The 16,619-nt window shown below is 35.9% G+C and overlaps 2 protein-coding genes across 2 annotated transcripts in view; one reads left to right on the plus strand and one right to left on the minus strand.

Annotated features, from left to right (window-relative positions):
• Positions 1-16,619, minus strand: part of LOC117174188 — a 1,286,801-nt gene that overhangs the window by 1,144,075 nt on the left and 126,107 nt on the right. The gene's annotated exons all lie outside the window — the stretch shown is intronic.
• Positions 138-1,301, plus strand: LOC117175592. Its single transcript, XM_033365300.1, has one exon. The coding sequence runs from the start codon at positions 138-140 to the stop codon at positions 1,299-1,301; it is 1,164 nt and encodes a 387-aa protein (XP_033221191.1).

Consider the following 16,619-nt stretch of genomic DNA (forward strand, 5'->3'; position numbering starts at 1 on the left):
GCGCGAAAATTGAAGAAACTAGGGTAGCTACTGCAATGAATTATAACTCGAAAAATATAAAAACAAAGGGCGACTCAAACACGCGTAATCCATTCAAGCACGTCCGACAATCACAGGCTTCGTTTTCAGGAGCCACAATGGCCTATCCTTCTATTTCAAATGATTCAGTGCAAGGCGATTTTAAAGGAACGTGTAAAATTTGCGACAAGGAAGATCATCGCCCTTATAATTGCCCCAAATTTTTATCTATGACAACTAAGGCTAGATATGAAACAGTAAAATCAAAATATTTATGTACAAATTGTTTACGAAGTAATCACAAAACCAACAAATGCATTAGTCGCGGTTGCTCTAAATGCGGTAAAAAACATAACTCCTTGCTACACTTTGACCAAAACAAAGAATCAAATGAGAATCCTATTCAGACCGAACGGGTGGTTAACGAATCTACACCGCCAGTTAGTAGTTATCAATTATTAATCCCATCAGAAGTCGTGTTAGCTACAGCGATTGTAGATGTCATTGATAAACAAGGACGGTATCACCCCTGTCGCTTAATGCTAGATTCAGGCTCTCAGCCTCATGTCATATCCGAGCCATTCGCAGACAAGATAGGCTTACGAAAAATTCCTGCTGACATTCCACTAGAAGCAGTTGACAATCTATTAACGAATATTAAATTCACAACATCAACCACTATTAAATCTCGGTATAATAGCACCAAACACGATCTTTCTCTTTTCATTGTAAACAACATAAGTAACACAATGCCATCGTTGCCCATTGATCTTTCTTCTTTTGATATACCCCAGGACATAGTGCTAGCCGACCCCAATTTTCAAACTCCACAAAATATCGACATGATCCTGGGAGCTCAATATTTCTATCATCTTCTACTTCCCGGTAAAATTCCCATTAAACAGCATGCTTCAGTCCTACAAGAAACGGAACTCGGTTGGGTAGTAGCGGGAGGCATCCATCAAACTCGCGCCAAGTTACATAATATTCATTGTAATTTCACAAAAATGGCTCAGGTCCCACTTTTATGGGAACTAGATTCCGGGCGACCAGCACCTAAATATTCGCGAGTAGAAGAGGCTTGTGAGAAACACTACCTCGAGACGACAACACGCGCTGAGAATGGACGTTATATAGTCGTCCTACCCTTTAATGATAAAAGGGACAAATTGGGAAATTCTCGGGATATTGCAATTAAGCGTTTTAACCATCTCGAGACTAAATTATTATCTACGGATTCTGATCTAAATAACAATACCGAGATTGTATCGATAGTTATTTAAAACAAGGTCATATGACTCCTTATGCAGAAGATTCTTCATCAGAGGAAGGTTACTATCTTCCTTATCACGCGGTTATTAAGGAAGCTAGTCTTTCAACTAAAACCCGTGTCGTGTTTGATGCATCTAGCAATTCATCGTCAGGAATCTCATTAAATGACACATTAATGGTTGGCCCAACAGTACAAGACAGTTTGTTTTCAATATTCACTCGCTTTCGAACCTTTTCATTTGTAGTCACAGCGGACATCGAACAGATGTACCGACAAGTTCAATTGCGTCATGAAGATAGAAAATTTCATAAGATTTTTTGGTGAAATAACTCAAATTTACCCATGCGAACATACACATTAAACACAGTCACTTTCGGAACTGCCTCGGCTCCTTACCTTGCAATTCGAACACTTTTTCGTTTGGCCGAAGATGAAAAGCAATCTCATTCTATATCAGCACCCATTTTGCGAAGAGATTTTTATGTCGATGACCTCCTCACAAGAGCAAATACCGTTGAGGAAGCCTTAAATTTACGCAATGACTTAATTCAGCTTCTAGCCAAAGGGGGATTTAGTCTCAGAAAATGGGCCTCGAACGAGCCTAAACTAGTTGAAAACTTAGTCAGTGACTCCGAATAAGGCCTTATGGCTCTAGACTGCTCGGATACAATTAAAACCCTCGGTCTTTATTGGAATCCAAAAACAGATTTCATTCACATATCAGTAAAGTCACAATTCTATTCAAATTGTACCTCAAAGCGTTCTATATTTTCTGCAATAGCAAAACTGTTTGACCCTCTAGGATTAATCGGACCTGTAGTCGTTGTTGCAAAATTGCTATTCAAGATTTGTGGAAAACCAAACTGTCATGGGACGAAGACGTCGAATCAAAATTTCTTCAAGGGTGGCTCGAATATAGCCGTCAACTCCTTCTTTTGAATCACGTTCAATTTGATAGATGCATAACAATAAAAAACAACGTAAATTTTCAAACTCACGGCTTCAGCGATGCTAGTGAGCGTGCCTACGGAGCATGTATGTATCTCTGATCGGTTAACACTGAAGGTCTAGCATACTCCTTTTTAATTTGTTCAAAATCAAGAGTTGCGCCCATTAATTCGGTCAGTCTTCCGAGACTTGAATTATGTGCAGCACTGCTCTTGGCTAAATTACACACAGATATAAAAGATACACTTAACATTGAAATTAATAAAACATGTTTTTGGACAGATTCAACAATTACACTTCATTGGGTAAACACACCTTCACACATCCTAAAAACGTTCGTGGCAAATCGGGTCGCCGAAATTCAATCTGCCGGTTACAATCTGCCGGTTACAATCTATTAGAAAAATACTCATCTTTCGATACATTGATTCGAGTAATGGCTTTTTGTATGAGATTTATAAATAACTGTAGGAACAAGAATAAACTTGATGATACTATTTCCTTATCAGTAGCCGAAATTAATTCCTCCAAGAAGAAAATACTACAACTATTACAACGCTCAGCTTTCGCAATGGAATTTAAACATTTGTCCGAAAACAAACCCCTTGATCCCAAAAGTAGTTTGTTGTGCTTAAACCCATTCCTTGACGATGGCATAATCAGAGAAGGAGGTCGATTAGAACGAGCAAACATCCAAGAAGATCAAAAATATCCCATTGTTCTACCCGAAAATCATCATGTAACTAAATTAATAATCAGAAAAGAACATGTACGGAAAATGCATGCAGGTGATCAGGCAACACTGTATGCAATCCGAGAGGAGATTTGGCCCATTGGCGGCAGAAATAGTGTGAGAATGGTCATTCGTCGGTGTGTATCATGTTTTAGGGCCAAACCACGCGGATCAATTCCTCTAATGGGCAATCTCCCGAGACCCGAATATGTCAAAGTCGTCCATTTTTAAACACCGGTATTGATTATTGCGGTCCTTTTTTCGTTAAAGAAAAACGACATAGAAATTTAAAACGAATCAAGGCATATGTATCTGTCTGACAACCGAAGCCTTTCTCGGAGCGCTTAAGCGATTTTGTGCGCGTAGAGGCAAACCGAATAATATATACTCAGACAATGCTACGAATTTCGTGGTGGGTAATAAAGAAATCAAGGAATTGCATAAATTCTTTCTCTCTGCATGTAACGATCAGTTAACGATACAACAAATGACAAATGAAGGAATTAATTGGCATTTTATTCCTCCTCGCGCCCCTCAATTCGGAGGATTGTGGGAAGCGTCAGTAAATTCATTTAAGCAGCACTTGATTAAAACAGTAGACAACACTTTGTTGACCTACGATCAATTAGAGACCTATGTGGTGGAAATTGAAGGAATTCTTAACTCCAGACCAATATCGCCTCTCTCAAACGATCCTAATGACCTTCTCCCGTTAACACCTAGCCATTTCCTGATAGGCAGTTCATTATCCACGATCCCTCAAGCCAATTTAGGGAAAGCACCAACTGGCCGATTATCAGCATGGCAACATGTTCAAATGTTGCGCCAACACTTTTGGAGACGCTGGTATCGAGAATATCTTCACCAATTAACTACCAGAAGCAAGTGGCGAAACAACCCAACAGATGAAGAAATCAAGGTTGGCACTTTGGTTCTTCTCAAAGAGGACAACCTACCTCCTTTAAGCTGGAAATTGGAACGCATCGTGGAGGTGCACCCAGGTCGAGACAACGTCATCCGGGTAGTGAAGTTACGAACAAATTCCGGAACATACACCCGTGCAGTCGCACAGTTGTGTCCACTGCCAATTTTTTAATTGTAATAACTTGTGTTATATTGCATCGAATTCACATTTATATTATGTATACAGGTATCATTTGAACACTGTTGGTTCAAGGGGGCCGGGATGTTGAGTACCAAAGCAAATTATACAATTGTAAATATTTTTCTCTTCAGTTTGTCAGTGACTAGACAGTTTATTTCTTGCTGAAACATCTGCCGTTTTTAACTCTCTGTTAGTAAAGGATAGTCAGTTAATTTATATTAGCTCAGGAAATCTTAGTTTTCGACATTTGCTACCACTTAGGTTCTACCTTCAATTATTTATATTTTTATAAACGGGACACTTTCCTTTAAGCTCCATTGCTATGTCTCGGTAAATCCTCTGCAGCTGTACAGGTTTAAATAATTTCGCAGAAAAACGCAACATCTGCTTGCGTTGCCTGCGCCTTCTAGAGGGTGTTGCCAATCAACACCACCAACCAACTCCTTCACTTCTAATTGGTGAAAGCTCCCAAGACTTGTACTTCGGAGGGAGCTTCAAGCGTTTTTGAAGACGGAAAGGGCAGATATATCACCAACCGTCGCAGAATACACTTCTTTCTCGCTCAAATATCATGTCACGCGCTAATAGATAATTTTCACCACTTACCATCCTAAATTCTTTATACAGTCCACGAACAAATGTGTTTTAATCAATAAATGTCAATATCAGTGATATAAAGGTGTATATGTTTAATTTCTGACCCTCGCCTGGCTGATCATCGCTTAGAGGATACAAACATTCATTTACAAAGAGTACAACATTTTTTGTCGAAGACTCATTATTCTGCTTTTTATGTGCTAGGAGAGTATTTTTAATTAACTTTTATAAACAAATTAAAAAAAGCCCTAGAATTATGTTATTGAGGAATAGGCCTGTGTACTTGAGATTTATTTATGAATAATACTTTTACTGATAATGAAGACACAATGTTTAGTAACAATTTAATTGTTTAAAAAATGACTTCATAACAAAAAACATTTAACGTCTAAAAATATGGGTGAGACGAACCCAGGGCTGTTTTTAGTTTTTCGCTAAGACTATTACAGCATTTTTAATTCAAGGTAAATTTTTAAAATACCTAACTTCTGGGTCGTCTGTAGCGTCGCGTCGTTGCATGCGCATTGGAAAGGCAAGGGTACCCAAGTAGCTGTAGAGCAGAAAAGACAAGCGTCGCCCACCCGTCCGTCTTCATATACTGGTCTTAGGTATTGCGGGCGAATTTATGATTACCCCGCACTAGATATAAACCTCTTCAATATACTATTATATAAAACGAGCATTTTCTAAAGAGAATAAGAATTAAACAATACCCTACGTAAACCCAATACAAATTTTTCACATGATTAAAATTTTTTATTTATGATAATTTGGAGTACCTTATGTTTTAGTTGATCTAACGATCAACTATTTCGTTACTGTGCATTACCGTCACAACAGGCCCTGAGTGGTGACAAAAGTAATTAAGCACCTCTGTGACTAATTACAGAAATAATGCTGGTCGATTTCCGCCTACTCATTTCCAGCTTCTCGTGGAAAGCGAAAAGGCACCCCTGAGACTGGTCACAGAAATAATGTTATTCAAACCCCCTACACTTTTCCCAAGTCCCATGGGGTCGAGAAGGCACCCCTCTGACTGGTCACAGAAATAATGTTGGTCAAATCCCGATCCCTTTTCCAGGTCCCGTGGGGGAAGAGGCATCATCCCTGTGACTGCTAACGGAAATAATGTTGTTCAAACCCCTACCCCTTTTCCAGGTCCATGGGGGCGGGAAGGCACTCCTGTGACTGGCTACAAAAATAATGTTGTTCAAACCGCCTACCCCTTTTCTAAATCCCGTGGGGGCGGAAAGGCACCCCTCTGATTGGTCACAGAAATAATGTTGATAATAATTCCTGAAAATGCAATCAAGAATCCAACGACCAAATTCAGACAACTACCACAAAATATTCCCTCTGCAATATGAAAAAAGGAACACCCTCCCCCTGTCTTGTCCCCTTAAAAAAATAAAAAAATTCCTACCATTTTCAAATCACACTAAAAAACATCTGTAGAAAATAAATGAAAATAAAAATAAAATATGTTACCAGCAGAAGCAGCACCACTGCCACGAATACTCTCTCACTGAAAACTGAGAATCAAGGGAAAGTTTAAAAGGCAAACCAGCCATAAAAAAACATGACATAAAATGACCTCCAATACAATTCAGCTAAATTTAAAGGTAGGGTATTTGAATGAGATTAATATCCAACTTAAAACCCCTTTTTTAACGTCCAATAATCAAACTGATGATAATAATTCCTGAAAATGAAATCAAGAATCCAACGACCAAATTTGGACAACCACCACAAAATGTTCCCACTGCATTCTAAAAAAAGGAACATCCTCTTCCTGTCTTTCGGGACAGATTTCCAAACGATAGGTGTAGGAATCTCCTCTGTGGATCATTCCGAGGATCCATGATCTTTTCACTACACGCCCTCGCTCGTACTTTCTACGGCCGATCTTGCACACATCTATTTCAGCTAATTCACCGACACCATCAATGCGACCTTCCTCTCCGAATTTACTGTCAAGAGCAACCGTCCAGATCTCTCTACAAGAACAGAAGCGTTCTGCAAGAGTTTCCCGCGAAATCGACTGACCGTTTACGATGCTGCTTTCCCGGATCGTTTGTTCAAAATTGAACCCTACAGCGAAACAGTATGAAATGAGCATATAGGCCGCTGCGGAAACGTGGCACCTCTCAAGCAACGCATTTTCCGCAACGGTATTAGTATGACGGTACTGGCCTGCTTTAGGACACAAGAACTGGCCGCAAGTCATTTCAAATTCTAAAAGAGTCATCTTCTTAGGTTTTGAGCAAAATCGTTCAGTTGAAATGAGTTCGTCTTGTCGCCACCCCTGAAGTGTTTTTTCTCTTTTTTGGAGAATCATACTTAGACTGAAAATATTATGTTTCATCCATCTTGATTAGGAATCAGGAGAAAGAAAACTCGAAAATAATGTATGTACGCAAGCAAAACACGCCCGTACGTATACAGACGGTACAGAAAGACCTGCCGCTTATTGCATTGAATGTTGTTAAATTTCATCCGATGCATCTCTAATTTTCTCAAAAAATGTCATTCGTAGAAAAAAATGTTCAAAACAAAAAATGTGAATCTTAATGAGATCTACAACTTTCATCAGAAATATTTTACATTACTCATTTTCGCGAAAACTATCACTCGCAGATAAAAATGTTGAAAACAAAATATGTGTAGCTTGATGAGTTATGAAACTTTTTTCAAAAAATATTCAGCGATATTGTGCGTGTTGGTTTAGATGCACGCAAAAAGCCATGATTTTTAGGTTTTTTAAAAAATGAAAATCGATTATCACTAATTTTCACGAAAATGATCATTCTTACAAAAAAATGCACGTTACAAAAAATATGTATTTTTATGAGATCTATAACTTTTATTTACAGATTTTGCAAAATTTTGCATAATGGCTTAAATAAACGCAAAACACCATGATTTTTAGGGGTTTCCTTGGTTTTACCATGAAAATCGCCTTGTCGCCAATTTTAAATATCACATTCATAATAAGCGCGTCAAAATTCATAAGTATACGAAGTTTGAAGAGAATCGGAGAACTCAGCTATTCAAAACTTTATCCAAAGTCCAATTATTATTGAGTTTTAATTATTAAATTTCAATCGATAGGTAATTTAGGGCTTATTTTGAGCTAACGTAATGCCCTAGTGACAGGTTTAATGCCCCGCATTTTTTTTAAACATGCGGTCCTGTTTTTAAATGCGGATCATCAAATTTGGCAATATGGGATTAAATAAGCCCTAAAAGAGCGCTTAATTATTGTGCAAAGAAAAATTGTTTAAGTAATTTTTTCTATGTTTGGTCCTGCTAGCTTAAAGTGAAGCTAGCAGGAACACAGGCTTAAAAAAATGCGGAGATTCAAGTTTGGCAATAGGGCATTAAATGTGCCCTAAATGAGGTATAAATTATTGTAAAAAGAAATATTGCCTAAGTCATTTTTTCGATCTGTGCTCCTGCTAGCTTAACGTTAGGCTATCAGGACCACAGGTTATGAAAGAAAATAGCGAGTATCAAATTTGACAATAGGGCATTAAATTAGCCCTAAATTCCCTATATGTTGAAATTTAATAATTAAAACTAAGTAATAATTGGACTTTAATTAGATCACTTAATTAAATAAGTTTAATTTAATATGTAATAATTCAATTTATGATATTAGGAATTCAATTCAATTTAATTGATTAATTGAATACAATTCAGTAACTTGAAAATTCAATAATTGTAATAAAGGTCTCAAAATTCATTCAGTTCTCTATTCAATGGCTCATGGCATCGATCCATGTCGTCGTCTTGCTGCGCCGCACGACATGTTTTAAAGCGAGCAACAACCTGTTTGCACCATAGGAGCCTTGGCAACTGCATTTCATAATGATTGAAATTTTATGCTCTTCATTTCTATGCAAAATTGGGCCATTAACTCGATAGTTGCGAAAAGTTCAAAAGGTGGTCACCACTTTGAACTGGCAAATGAGATTCAGCACGGGTTACACTATGGCAACCTATTGCCACATTGAACCAGTGACCGAGTTCTTTACTAAGAAAAAATAATTCTTTAACAATATGTTTGAAACAAAAAAATGCCATCAACGATTGATGTTTTGGCATTGTTTTTCGAATCTTCCACTAAAATGACTATGGCAACCGCTTACAGCAGTGGCCAATTAATGACAATACAGTTTTAAAAATTTGATTTTTGCTTTAACATTATACTAGGCAGTCTGATAAGTCCCTGAAAAAGGAAACACGGAGACGTTTTTTTGGCCAAAGTCGGTTTTATTTTTCAACATACTCTTCTTTTAGGTCGATACAGCGAGTCCAACGATCTTCTAACTTTTTGATACCGTCCGAAAAGTACTCGATCGGAAGGTCTCCAAAATACGCCTCAGTTTCAGCTATGAGCTCCTCATTTGAGTAAAAACGCTTACCGGTGAGCCATCTCTTCAGGTTAGGGGACAAGTAATAGTCGCTGGGGGCCAGGTCTTATGAATACGGTGGCTGAGGAACCAATTCGAAGCCGATTTCATGCAATTTTGCTTGTGCAACTAAGCATGAATGAACAGGCGCATTGTCGTGATGATAAAGCGGTTTTTTCTTCTTCAAATGCGGTCGTTTTTCGGCGATTTCGATCCAGGTGTCATCCATGGTTATGAATCGGCGCAAAAACTCGGTCGGCTTACGCGAAAATAATGCCAAATTCTGCTGGGAAGTTGCCACACGAATTCGTTTTTGGTCCACTGTGAGCAAACGCGGCACCCATCGCGCGCAGAGCTTCTTCATGCCCAAAACTGAATGCACGATATTGCCCACACATTCCAATGATATGCCTACAGCATTAGCTACCTCTCTCAATTTCACTTTGGGATCATTCAACATCATATCAACTGTGCTCGCACGGCCACAACGAAACTCGGTAAACCACTTATGAATCGTTCCAATCGACGGTGCAGAGTCCGGGTAATACTTATCCAGCTTGGCCTTGATCGCGGATATCGTTTTCTTGCGAAGATAGTAGTGTTTGATCAAAACTCGAATCTCAGATTTTTCCATATTAAAAAAAACTCGGAGGTTAGTCGCTTCTCAGTGCTGTAGCTTGTAACTGCGTAAACATAAATGGCTGAAGTTTTGACAGGCGTCATTTGAAGGATCAAGCTCGACGAAAATGGTTCACATTAGTGAATACTAATGCCATCTCTTAGAATTTCCAGGTACTTATCAGACTGCCTAGTACATGCCGAATATTGCTGCGGGATCTCGGACTATAAACTAGTTTCCAGGAAACTCGTCTTGGTGGATTAAAAATTAAGCATTTTGGCTGAGATTTTTTTTTAATTGACTGAAAAATCTTTGTGAGTTAAAAATTCAACTACTTTTAGAATAATCCCTCTGTTTGGTTTATAATTAGTCTGTTTTGGTTGAGGCTTAAGGTAATAATAAGAAAACAGAATTGCCAGCAGCAAAAAGTGTGGATACGGTTATATGAAACATATTATTTTTAAAAGGAAGCATAATTATTTTCAAAATTTACCAAATTCAGTTTTTAAAATTCATCTCGAATCTTAACCAAAGGCAATTTTTTGTTTTTATCCTTGTTCAAAAATTTTAAAAGTTAGATTTGAAAAACCAAACTTCTGAGATTGACTCCATGAATATCCTTTATATTTTGCTTTTGATCTGCTAAAATAGTATTTTTGATTAACTTTCAGAAACAAATTGGTTCAAGCAAGTTTCAGTTGTTTGTTCTGAACCAGAACGAAGTCTTACTTAAAATTGAATTTTTGGGAAAAATCAGATTATTCTACTGGCCCGGGAAAGTCAGAGATTTTGACTAAAATCTAGCTAAACTCAGCCAATTTATATAAGAGGCATTTTAAATAACTGTCTAGGTTAATAAATTAGAAAATTCATATTTGAATATTGAATTGTTTTATTCCGTATATAAAAGATTGTATTTTGAAAATGTTACTTGATTGAGATTCTAGCATTCAAATAAATAATCAGGACAAATGAAATGTTATTCAGAGAAAAATTAGGGAATTTTGAAAATTAAGAATAGGGTTACCCTGATCTAATATTTTTGTTAGAAATTTATTTGCCTTATATTTATATTAATTTTCGTCAGTTGTTTTGTCCTCACGATTACAGTTTTAATTAAGAATTTTATTATTAGGTTGCAAAATCAACAATTTTATGAATAAGTCATCTTTTGTGTTTGAAATATCCACTATTACATTATTCGTCGAAAATTACTTTTTTTGAAAATTATTTTGGTTTAATTAAAAATCTAATTATACCATTTTAGGCTAAAAATTGGTCTTTAACAATAAAATTTCAACTGAAAATGTTAGTTTTCCATTTTTTGTTGAAAATTGATCTGTTTTAGTTAGAACTTAATCTTTATTAGCAGAAAGCTCATTTTTTTATCAAAAATCTTCCTTATTGGTTAAGACTGCAACTGTTCGAGTCGAGATTAACTCTTTTGTTAAAGTTCATCAATTTGGATGTCATTTTTTTCTTTCTCTACCGAAAAATGTTTACATGTTGAAAATTCGTCTTTTTGGTAAGAAAATTTAATTTCTGGGTTAAAATTTGAACCATATTGCTAAAATATTTGGTTTAAAATTCATTATTGGTATTTAAAATTCTTCTTTCTGGTTCAAAATTAAATTATTTTGATAAAGGTTTGTCTTTTTGGTGAAAAATTAATATTTCAGGGTTGAAAATTCAACTGCTTTGCAGAAAATTCGTCTTGCAGGTTGAAAGTTTGTGTTTTTGGTTAAAATTTGACCTACTTGGTTAACAAATTATTTTTTTGCTTGCAGATGCATCGTGTTAGTTAAAAATTAATCTTTAGTCGAAAATTAAACTATTTTATTGAAGTATTTATTTCTGAAAATGATATTTTTAGTAGAAAATAGAACTATTTATTTAAAAAAGTATTTAGAAAATTAATCATTCTAAAAGAGATTGTTACACATGAAATTCAATTCACTTTAATCACATTAACAGCAACAAATTATTGGATAGTAAAAATGGCATTAAATTCTCTAAAGTTAGAGGAATATAAAACTTTTAAATATATTTAATTTTAGCTTTTTGATTATTCGCTGTGGTGAATTAAACCTAGCTTTAAACCTAATCTTTACTGTGCGTAATTAATGCGAAATTATACATCTCACAGTGTACTTTTTTCCGTGCAGAATAGGCATTTATTTGCTTCAAATGTCAATTTATTTTAACTCCAGAATAACGCCTTATTTTTTTCATGAAAGTTACAAAATTGGATGGCGTAAATTTCGTAGAAGAAAATAGTACAAAATTGAATAATTAATGAAAGTTGGTCATATGTTTTCCATGGTCATGTAACCATTTGTAGAATGATAGCACATATGTGAGATTCGTTGGTTCATTTCACATATATACCTTACATTTTTTCAAATGATTGATACATCCAAATATTTGACAGCGCTCCTACAACAATTTGAAGATCTTTGAAAATTAACTGAGTCACAAGCCTATTTTAAAAATTTTCATTTTCTACTGACTTCCGGACTTCACAGATAGCTTACAAATATTTCAAAACCTATCGAAAACTTTTTTTCGTCATACCTAGCACTAAAAACTTTCATATGATTGTAGAATCTTGTGGAAATCCATTTTACGCCGTATCAAGAAACCAACGCTAATGAACTGACTCAAAAGTGACTTCCTTCGACCTACGGAAGCTTGTTGCCTGTAAACTATGACATTTTGTGTATTCGCAAAATCAAAAATATTATTCTCTCCTCAAGAAATGCATTTTTTCACACCAATCTCAATGAAATTTCTGACATCGTAGTAATTCATCTAAATAAAAAGAAAATTAAGATACATTAAATTGGTTTACGTTTAAAAATGGATTGAAATTTATTTGAATTTTCCGCTTTTTTGGGAGTTTAGATACAATCCAGTTTTTCCCCAAATTATGTATCACTTTAAATTATGTATTATTTATTATTATATACTTTTTATACTTTTACTGCAGAAATTATGTAAATTTGTCTAGGACATCAGGTCATGTTGTTCTTAGGTACACTCTCTACGATGCCTGTGATTGGCCAGAATGCCCAACCGTGGGGATTGGTCGAACTTGATTGGTAAATCAAGTCTTTTTTTCTTTAATCCAGGAGAACGGAAAGCCAAATCGGATTGGTATTATATCCCTTGTCCCTATTGATGTTATTAGGCTGTTTTAAGATATCATTGCTTCTCTATGTTTTCTTGGAAATTTCTTGGGTGTTTTTGCAATGACTGTTGTTTCATCAAATAAAATGTTATGTCCTGTTTCGATATGATGTTCAGCTAGTGCTGATTGCGTGAAATGTTTTAGCCTGACTTCACTTTCATGTTCCTTAATACGTTGGTTCACCGCTCTCCCGGTTTCTCCAATATAGACTTTGCCACAAGAACAAGGGATTTTATATACTCCTGGATTACAGAGGAGTGCCTTTTTAACTTTAGGATTATTTAGTAGTTATCCTATTTTCTCAGGTGGTTTAAATATGGTTTAGATGTTGTATTTGTTGGAAATTCCTCCTATTTGTTCTGTAACACCTTGGATGTAGTGTAGCGAGGTGGTTATTTTTCTCTCTCTTTCTTTCGTAGGTTGTGTTGACTTGCTTTTTTAGTTTGTTTGTTATTGCTTTATTAGCTTGTTTGTTTGTGTAATCGTTCTGTATTACGATTTGTTTAACGTTTTGTAATTCCTATTGTAAGTTATCTTTATCTGTAATGGAGACAGCTCTATATAGAAGGGAGTTGATGACTGATTCTTTTTGAGATTGGTGATGGTGGGAGGAGGCATGTAGGTATCTGTTTGTATGCGTGGGTTTTCTGTAAACTTCATTTCCTAATGTTTTATCAGATTTTTTGTAAACTAATAACTCCAAGGAAGACAATTGTCCATTTTTCTTTATTTCCATGGTGAACTGGATATTAGGTTGTAATTGATTGATAAAATCAAAAAACTTACGTAGTTCATCTCGTCCATGTCGCTAGATGACAAATGTGTCATGAACGTAATAGAACCAGAATTCTGGTTTAAGTTTGGCTTGGTTGAAGATTTTAATTTCTAGATGTTCCATAAAGACATTGGCTATTACAGGTGAGATTGGGGAGCCTATTGCTGCCCCTGAGGTTTGTTCGTAGTATTGGTTATTGAGCGAGAAGTAAGTATTTTTGAGACAGTGTTCTATCAAAGGTACGAGCTCGAAAGGGAAGTTTGTGAAAGGTTTAATAATATCAATTGTATGTCATTCGCTTTTTCGGGTTTAAGGGTGTATATTGTGGATTCTAAATTGCTGATTGTTTCTTCTTTTGGGGTTTTCGATGGAGCTTCAGCAAAATTATGTCCTTTGGATAAGGCTGAAATCATTTCATTGTTTGAGAGGTTGGTCAGAGATGTTTTTTACTGTATTTGTTAGTTGAGTTTGCTTTTCTGGAAATTTACTGCGGTGTACATCCAAGGTTTAACAGAAAAAATAGGAAGAATTCTCAATAAACACAACATCCAAACCATATTTAAACCACCTGAGAAAATAGGATAACTGCTTAATAACCCTAAAGATAAAAAGGCACCCCTTAGTGATTCAGGAGTACATATAATCCCTTGTTCTTGTGGCAAAGTCTATATATGAGAAACCGAGAGGGCGGTGAGCCAACGTATTAAGGAACATGAGAGTAAAGTCATGCTAAAACATTTCACGCAATCAGCACTAGCTGAACATCATATCGAAAAAGGACATAACAGTTTATTTATATGAAACAACAGGCATATCAAAAACACACAACAAATTTGAAAGAAAACATAGAGAAGCAATCGAAATCTTAAAACACACTGATAACATCAATAGGGACAATGGATATAATACCTTTAGTAAGCTCAGGACTTCTCAAGGTAAGCTACTAACATCCTTAGCCTTTTTGAAACGGTGCGGGGGTAACAAAAGCGTCCCAAAATACTTACAACTGAAAAATAATTTGGGAACATCTAAATTCAAATCGATTCTGCATAATACAAGTTTGCCTCTCTTAAAAGAAATAATACAGCATTTGACAAATTAATTCCAGTAAAGCAAACTAAACTAACAAATACAGTAAAAAACATCTCTGACCACCCTCTCAACAATGAAATGATTTCAGCGTTATCTAAAGGACTTAATTTTGCTATAGCTCCATCGAAAATCCCAAAAGAAGAAATAATCAGCAATTTAGAATCCACAATATATACCCTTACACCCGAAAAAGCGAATGACATACGACGTAAGACGGCCAACATTTTACGACTAGCTCAAGTTTCCTCCTCAAACTTAACAAAACAGGAAAAAACCGCAATCAAAGAACTCAATCAAAATAAAGATATTATAATATTACCCGCAGACAAAGGCAATACAACAGTAATAAGGAATAAAGAAGACTATAACAACAAAATCATGGACCTTCTAACTGACGATACATACAAAAAACTTAAAAAGGACCCCACAAAAACAATACTCAGTAATATAAAGACCCTTCTCAAAGACTGTAAACTTGACAGCCAAAGAGCACCTAACTTAATACCTACTAATCCCACCTCATCAAGAATTTACGGGCTCCCAAAAATCCACAAAAAGAATATTCCACTCAGACCGATCGTCAGCGCAATAAACTCACCAACTTACAACCTAGCACGTTTCCTCGCTGCAAAACTAAATCCTTTTACAGGAAAATCCATCATTCACGTCCAAAACTCATTTCACTTTATTAAAAAGATATAACAGATTCACATTCAACCCCAAGATGTCATAGTGAGTTTCGACATAGTATCTCTTTTAGCGAAAGTGCCAATCCCGGATACAACTGATATTATTAAATCATTCATAGACTTCCCTTTCGAGCTCATACCTTTGATAGAACACTGTCTCAATAATACTTACTTCTCGTTCAATAACTAATTCTACGAACAAACCTCAGGGGCAGCAATGGGCTCCCCAATCTCACCCGCAATAGCCAATGACTTTATGGAACATCTAGAAATTAAAATCTTCAACCAAGCCAAAATTAAACCAGAATTCTGGTTCCGTTACGTTCATGACACATTTGTCATCTGGCGACATGGACGAGATGAACTACATAAGCTTTTCGATTTTATCAATCAATTACATCCTAATATCCAGTTCACCATGGAAATAGAACCAAACGGAAAATTGCCTTTCTTGGACGTATTAGTTTACAAAAAATCTGATAACACATTAAGACATGAAGTTTACAGAAAACCCACGCATACAAACAGATACCTACATGCCTCCTCCCACCATTACCCATCTCAAACACACTCAAAATGCAAGTCAACACAACCTACGCAAGAAAGAGAGAGAGAAAGATAACCGCCACCCTACGTCGGCAAACAATTCGTAGTTTTTACACGAGTGAAACCCGAAATGTCTTTTTCACATAAAATCTATTTGTCTAGGATGTTTCTTGGAAAAAATTGTTACATTTTCAAACAAAGTAATGAATCTTTTAAATTTGATTGTGAAAAAGAGGAGGGTCAATAAGGCCGGTTTTTGGGCCATCTACAGATTGGCCTCAAATATGTTTTATTTTATTCATCTAACTAGGTCTCATAACCCCTTAAAAGGATTTTTCCTGAGAGTGATCTGATTTCAAAATATAGTCATTTTTAAGTTCGTATTTTACATGGGTTTTCGCACTTTCATTCAAATCATGCTATGCTAATGTATCTTGGAGACATTTTTATAAGAAAAGGTATAATAGTTTACAGTCAATCAGAACTTATGGTCGATTAGAGGCTAGGCACTCTGCAGCAGCCTTATTCGTCAGAATTGCTTTGGTCATCTGAAGATGATGCTGCTTCTCCTTCATTTTCCGACCAACACGATGCATCATTCACGTGACTTTCGAATTCA

This window comes from Belonocnema kinseyi, chromosome 6 (genome assembly GCF_010883055.1).
Source record: "Belonocnema kinseyi isolate 2016_QV_RU_SX_M_011 chromosome 6, B_treatae_v1, whole genome shotgun sequence".
NCBI lineage: Eukaryota > Metazoa > Arthropoda > Insecta > Hymenoptera > Cynipidae > Belonocnema > Belonocnema kinseyi.

Coding starts and splice junctions, on each gene's coding strand:
- LOC117175592 (XM_033365300.1), top strand. CDS start 138: ATGGCCTATCCTTCTATTTCAAATGATTCAGTGCAAGGCGATTTTAAA.